We start from the raw sequence: 7500 nt of genomic DNA, 5'->3' as shown, positions 1-7500 counted from the left end.
TGTGACCCGTCCCAAGTTGAATGTATTAATGTTAAGACCTTTTTATGTTGGACCTTCATAACTGGCTTCGTCCTAAATGTTTTATGTTAGGCAACTTTGATTCAAAGGACATTATTTACAAAATCTATTTACAAAAGATTTCTAAATAGGTTTATTAAGTTAAAATAGTTGTCAAGTTTCTCTTTAACGTTATGGTATTTGACAGACACTTTTCTCCAGATATTGTAGCTTACTTTGTATAAATGTGACAAACAAATAACTTGAACTTGAACCAATAACTGTATATACAGTCATCGACTTACATTTATTCACTTAGCAGATGCTTTTATCCAAAGCGACTTACATCTGTCAATTTGGTGTGATCCACTTGCCAATGCCAATTATGGTGCGATCCCGTTGTCCAAAGGGCTCTTCTTACGAGTAGACAAGTGAACATTGAGTGCATACCAAGGGTATATTTACTGATTTTATTTGTTTTTGTGATAACTTTTTATTGTATGAAAAAGCATATAGAAGAAAAAAGTGCAGAGCATGCAGTGACTTCAGACCACAGTCAGATATATATTATTCTTCTTAACCACTAGTGATATATTCTTCTTATTACTGTATTTAGTATTCTTATTAAACACTAGTGTATATGTTATTCTATGGCTATTTGAAATACATTTCATTTTGTGTCTTTAGCATAATAGCATAAATAAGCACTACAACTCTTTAACCTAGGATACACACACACACACACACACACACACACACACACACACACCGTTCACTACTGCATGTGCCATACAGGAGCAGCAGATGGCGCCAGACTCTGAGTCAGATCAGATGAGCCGGATACAGAGTCAGGCGTCTCCTCCTCCTCACATGATGTCACTTCCTCTCTCTCTCCTCCTCAATCCTAACAGTAGTCACGTCACATGATGTCACTTCATATCTCTCTTTATCTCTAACTCCCTCTCTCCCCCTCTCTCTCTCTCTCTCTCCTCCCTCCCTCTCTCTCTCTCTCTCTCCGACAGATGGCAGCAAGCTCCTCCCTCCTCTGTGGCCGTCTCCATGGTGACCGTTCAGGCGTCCAGCGGCACGCTGGTGGCGCCCTCCTCAGACAGCGGACCCTGGCGCTCGCGCTCCGTCACTTCCTGCTTGCGCTTGCTCTTGGGGGGCGTGGCGACGGCGTGGGCGGAGTCTCCCTCGGCCCCGCCCTCCTCCCCCTCGGCCACGGAGCGCGGTGTCGGGCGCAGGCGGATGTTTGGGGCCTTCTGGGCGATGGACTGGCGTAGGCGCTGCCCACTCTGCCGCATGCGCTGCCGCTGCTCGCTAGTGGGCACCACGCGCTGGCCCAGCCCCCGGACACGCCCCCCCAGCGTGGCTCCTCCCTGGCGCAGCGTGGCGCCCGTGCGACGCAGGTTCTCGCTGGTGCGCTGGCGTGTGGCCAGAAGCCCCGCCCTCAGGCGTGACACACGTGTGGACTCCACCTCCTCCGCCGTCACGTAGTCGTCGTCCGACGACAGGTCCCCCGGGGCCTCGTACTCGTCAGGCTCCACCTCCAACGCCGACGCACCCGCCCCCTTCGGAACCTTCAGCACCGCCACCGACGGCAACTCAGTGTCCCCCTGGAGAGAGGGAGGGAGAGAAGGAGGGAGAGAGAGAGGAGGGAGAGAAGGAGGGAGAGAGAGGGAGGGAGAGAGGGAGAGAGAGAGGGAGAGGGAGGGAGAGAGAGAGAAGGAGGGAGAGAGGGAGAGGGAGAGGGAGGGAGAGAGAGGGAGAGAAAGAGAGACAGAGAGGGAGGGAGAGAGGGAGGGAGAGAGAGAGAGGAGGGAGAGGGAGAAGGAGGGAGAGAGGGAGAGGGAGAGGGAGGGAGAGAGAGGGAGAGAAGGAGGGAGGGAGCATTCCATATGACTAATATAGTATCACCATGACTCCCTTTACTGACACACACACTCCTTTAAAAACACACTTTACTGATGAAGCAGGACACCACACCCAACACAGAGAGAGGGAATCAGTGTGTGTGTGTGAGAGAGAGAGAGGGAGTGAGTCAGAATGTGTGTGTGTGTGTGTGTGTGTGTGTGTGCGTGCAGATATTCTGAGGTCTCAATAGTTGTCCTAATATAGAGTTCTGAGGATCACAGCAGTCATGGCCATTTAACACACACACACACACACACACACACTGCTGAAATCCTACTCCACTTACAGTCTAGCTGTACACTTAAACACACTTACAGTAACCTTAAAGTAAGTGTGTGTGTGTGTGTGTGGTTAGCCATGTGTGTGTGTGTGTATGGGGAGAGTGCTATTGTAATTTATTGTATTAGGTGTCTGGGAATTTTTGTGTGGATGTGGTTCATATGTGTCAAGCTCTGTAGGTGTGTATGAGTATGCGTGTGTGTGTGTGTGTGCATGTGTGCGTGCATATATGTGTGCGTGCGTGCACGTGCGTGTGTGTGTGTGTGTGTGTATGAGAGTGTGTGTGTGTGTGTGTGTGTGTGAGTGTGTGTGTCAGACTCTAACTTTAGAGGCCTGTCATAAGCAGCTGCTCTGAGAGGCCGAGTGTCAAACTGTATGCACCCCCTCCACTCACACACACACACACACACACACACACACACAAATGCAGTGGCATTCATCATATAAACAAGTAAACACATAATATAGAAATATAGAATATAGAAATATGGAATATAGAAATACAGAATATAGAACTGTATCACCCGGAGAGAACAAATACTCTTTTCTGATTGGCTGGTGGGGTGGCTATTAATTCTGAATAACAGGACACCGTTCCATATCAATGCTTATGAATGGTAACTATTTTTGAAATTTTTGTCATAATCTGTAAGTGTTTGGGATCATATTAAGCCTAATAGTGTAATTTTGTAGTGTTCGGATTTGTAATAAAATAACTTAATATCAGACCATGCTGCTGCCAGTTACTGTCCGGTTGTTAGGATGCTAGCTAGCCTCTTAGCTAAGGTAACATTTTAAACGGAGAAGTGTAATTTCTTTGAAATGACAACTAGCTGAATAACATTACTGACATTAGTTAAAGTGGATAGTTTATCCTCAAGTGAATTTGCAACAGTATATTAAGTTTAAGCAAAGTCCTTCAACTACTAGTCATTTGTTAGAGCATAGCTGTATTGCCATAGCTCAGGGGTGGCTAACCAGTCCAGCAAGAGCCAAAAAAAAATTCCGCTGTTACAAAAAAGATGCCCACACTATAACAGCGACTTAGGCCTACAAAAATAGATCTTCTCTTTTCATTTAAAGTGAGACACTTGGCAGATGCTACAAATTATCGTTTTCAGGAATGAGTAGCAAGCAACAAAGATATCTGACACACATCACACATTTCCCCTCACTGAATGACTTATTAGCATGAGAAATGCTCCAATGTAACAACTGATATGCTGTCAATGTGACCGTCAAATTTTCCGTTTAGTGTTCAGTACATTTTTTAAAAGAAAATACACAAAAAGAAAACGAGCCTGCTTCTCTGACTGACGTCTATATAGCCTACCTTTACCTTGTTTTATGCATCAGTTAAGTCTGGCATACCAAGTACCAAACTAACATGTAGAACACGTTTTTTAACAGTGTTATTTAGGTTACGTTGACATATTAACCAGAAAGGCTATGCTAGCCTACAAAAAGATGAATCCTCCTTTTGAATGTCTGTGTTCCTCTTTCTATTTACGCTTAGCGTCAGGGTTTTCCTGATTGCAACAGTATCATTACACCTGGCTAAAGAAACAAAGTCTGCTTCTTTTTAGACTAGATTCCTATCCATAACATGACGGTAAAACTATTTTAATTTAAACATTGCAGCCTAACTATTGGCAGTACTATCAACTTATGAAAAGCATTTTCATTTACCATTAATAAAAGGCTATTTAAAAAAAACTCAGTTGAGCAGCCGCGAGTGCGGAGGCAAAGAGATGCGAGAGGAGGCAAAGAGCCGCAGGTTCGCCACCCCTGCCATAGCTACTCCCATCCACTTGTATAGCATTTTAAGCTAGCGTTAGCTAGCTAGCTAGCTCGGTTCACATGACTAATTAAATTATTCACATCATGTCCTAAAGAATGATTCATTGGTATCATACATGATTATAGACAATAATACTGTGAACACAATTATGTTTATCTGTTCTTATTGCTTATTAAGAGAGAAAGTTTATTTAGTGGCGTGGGTGACACTCCCACTTATGCAGATCGGAACTGTCCCGTTTTGCTCCCATAGTAACGAATTACGTTGCTCTATCTTGCTAGTAATCAAGGATCTTTGGTTGCAGGCTTCGCAACAATGGAATGTTGGAATGTAATGTTGGAATGTTATTACAAACATAGGTTTACTTAAATCATGTCCCTCAGGTTGCAACATTTTTTTTTCTAATTTCTTTTTGCCAAAAACGTAATCAAATACATGGAATAACATGTTCTATAGGTTGCAACATGTACATGGAATAACATGTTCTATAGGTTTCGACATTTTAATACATATTGTGCTGCCAGGGCAGCAGAGGTCAGAAGTAAATTGGTGAATTGGCCATTTGATCATATTTCTCACAGTGTGGAACAAAGTGTGTGTGTGTTTGTGTGGTGTGCGTGCATGTGTGTTTGTGTGGTGCGTCCGTGTGTGTTTGTGTGTGTGTGTATGCGTGTGTGTGAGATAGAGAGTCTCACTTGGTAGATGACGACCCTGAAGCGGTTTCGTGTGAGCAGTTCGTCCTGCGAGGTCTCGACCTTCCTGACGCGCGTGTTCTGCTTGTCCACCCTGGTCTTCACCTCCTTCACGTGCGCACTGACCCGCCGAGACTTCTGCAGCAGCTTCTGGACCGTGGCGGCCGTCTGAGCGTGCTCACTGCCCAGCGCTGACACCTGGTCAAGGTCGAGAACACAAGGTCAAGGTCAAACTCTCTCCGCCTCACAAAAACCAACATCGAGAGACGCAACACAAAAAACAACATCGAGAGACGCAACACACAACACAACATCGAGAGACACAACACACAACATCGAGAGACACAACACACAAACCAACATCGAGAGACACAACACACAACACAACATCGAGAGACACAACACACAACACAACATCGAGAGACACGACACTAGTACTGCACAGAAAAGCACATGGACAAGAGCAGTATAAATAATAACAAACAAAAAATACTACACAGGAGATAAATAAACAATGCAGTCATACTCAGAAGATAAATAAACAACATAAACAATGCAGTTGTCCATAGGAGATAAATAAGACAGTAAATAAGTGACCTCAAAATAATAAATACCTCATTAGAAACAGGTATATTTCTGACTGCTTTTAAAACCGCTATCTAGATCAACGTTAAGGTCCACCACTCTAGTTCATCCAAAACAAACCAAAAAAGGGACTCAAAGTGCTAAATACCGGATTTATCCTTTAAACAAAGTCTCAAACCGTATTCTTCTAAATTTGAGTGCAGCATTCAACACCATTGATCACAGCTTTGTAATTCACCTCCTTGTGAAGTGGGTAGGTCTCTCTGATAATGTTCTAAAGTGGTTTCAAACCTTATGTCAAACATTACTGGCAGAGATTTTTATGTTAGTCTAGGAGATCATGTGTCTGTAAAACATGACTTGACTTTTGGTGTGGCCCAGGGGAGCTGCCTTGGTCCCCTGCTATTTTCCCTATATATGCTTCCGTTAGGAAACATCATAAGTCAGCATAATGCAAACTTCCACAGCTATGCAGACGATACCCAATTATATATTTCTGTGGAGCCAACTAACCCAGATGGCCTTTGCCCCCTTATCGCCTGCTTAGCCTCCATTAATCACTGAACACTGAGCATGCTTAGCCTCCATTAATCACCGAACACTGAGCACCGAACACACACCACCCAACTCCGTACCAACACACCACCCAACTCCACACACCACGCGCCTCATTGCAAGCGCATCTTGATTGATTAATCACCACTATGTGGATACTGTTTTTAGAATTGATTTAGATTAAGTGTTAGTATAATTTGTATTTTAGTATATTTAGTATATTCTTTATCTTCTAATGTCCTTATTGCTTAGTTGTGTTTTATATTATATACTTTTAATTACTTTTTCTGCTTGTTGGTGAATATTGTATGTTGTCTGTATGCTACTGAGACCTTGAATTTCCCCTGGGGATCAATAAAGTATCTATCTATCTATCTATCTATCTATCTATATCTATTTATCTATCTATCTATCTATCTAACACAGCACCCAACTCCATACCACCCAGCTCCACACCAACACACCACCCAACTCCACACCAAACCAACTCCACACCACCCAACTCCACACCAAACCAACTCCACACCACCCAACTCCACACATAACCCAACTCCACACCTAACCCAACTCCACACCAAACCAACTCCACACCACCCAACTCCACACCAAACCAACTCCACACATAACCCAACTCCACCCAACTCCACACCTAACCCAACTCCACGCACCAACACACCACCCGACTCCACACCAAACCCAACTCCACACCTAACCCAACTCCACACACCAACACACCACCCAGCTCCACACCAACACACCACCCAACTCCACACCACCCAACTCCACACCTAGCTTGTTTGTCAGTTCAGTACCAGTCTGTAGTCTTGTCCAAGCCCAGCGGTTAGTGTTGAGTGACCGTGTGGTGTGTGTGTGTGTGTGTGTGTGAAGTGTGTGAGGATGCAGCTGGTGTTGAGTGACTGTATGAAGTGTGTGTGAGGTGTGTGTGTGTGTGTGTGTGAGGTGTGTGAGGATGCAGCTGGTGTTGAGTGACTGTGTGTGGTGTGTGTGTGTGTGTGTGTGGTGTGTGTGTGTGTGTGTGTGTGAGAGTCACCTGCTCGCGCATGGCGGCCACCTGTTCCTCTAGCGCCCCCTGCTGGTCGGCCATGCGGGCCTGACTGCTCTGGACGCCCTCCAGCACGCCGGACACTCTCTCCAGCAGCGCCAGCACCGACAACACACACACACCCTCCGCCTCGGAGCCCAGCTGCGCCATGCTCACTCACACACACACACACACACACACGGGGGCAAGAGCAGGGGTCTGAAAGAGAACAGAAGAAAAACACACTTAACACAAGAGATGAAGAAATACCAAACACACACACACACACACACACACACACACACACACACACACACACACACACACATGCACACACGCACACACACTCTCTCTCACACACACACACACACACACACTCTCACACACACATACACACACACACACACACACACACAGGCTAACATAGACTTAAGCGCTCAAACAGCTCACGCACACACACACACGCACACACACACACACAAACACAGATGTGCCACTCCACAAAGGTTAGGACAGTTAGAACAGGGACGCTGACACACTCACACACACATGGTACACCTGTACACACACACACACACACACACACACACACACACCTGTACACACCTGAGCTGGGGAGGAAACGAGAGCACACA

The 7500-nt window shown here is 45.3% G+C and overlaps 1 protein-coding gene across 1 annotated transcript in view; it reads right to left on the bottom strand.

The window, feature by feature from the left end:
* Positions 1–453: 453 nt before the first annotated feature.
* The window catches only part of cavin4a (caveolae associated protein 4a), a 7192-nt gene continuing 145 nt past the window's right edge, over positions 454–7500 (bottom strand). Inside the window, exons 1-4 of the mRNA XM_048228043.1 lie at positions 7472–7500; positions 6875–7084; positions 4687–4881; positions 454–1613 (exon numbers count right to left, since the gene is read on the bottom strand). The exon at positions 7472–7500 is cut by the window's right edge and continues 145 nt beyond it. Coding sequence (XP_048084000.1) covers positions 1068–1613; positions 4687–4881; positions 6875–7036 — 903 coding nt within the window. The 5' untranslated portion in view covers positions 7037–7084; positions 7472–7500 and the 3' untranslated portion in view covers positions 454–1067. The remainder of the gene's footprint in view (positions 1614–4686; positions 4882–6874; positions 7085–7471) is intronic.

This window comes from Alosa alosa, chromosome 19 (genome assembly GCF_017589495.1).
Source record: "Alosa alosa isolate M-15738 ecotype Scorff River chromosome 19, AALO_Geno_1.1, whole genome shotgun sequence".
Lineage (NCBI taxonomy): Eukaryota > Metazoa > Chordata > Actinopteri > Clupeiformes > Clupeidae > Alosa > Alosa alosa.
Note: the sequence above shows the minus strand (reverse complement) of the source record. Positions and strands in the feature narration are given on the sequence as shown.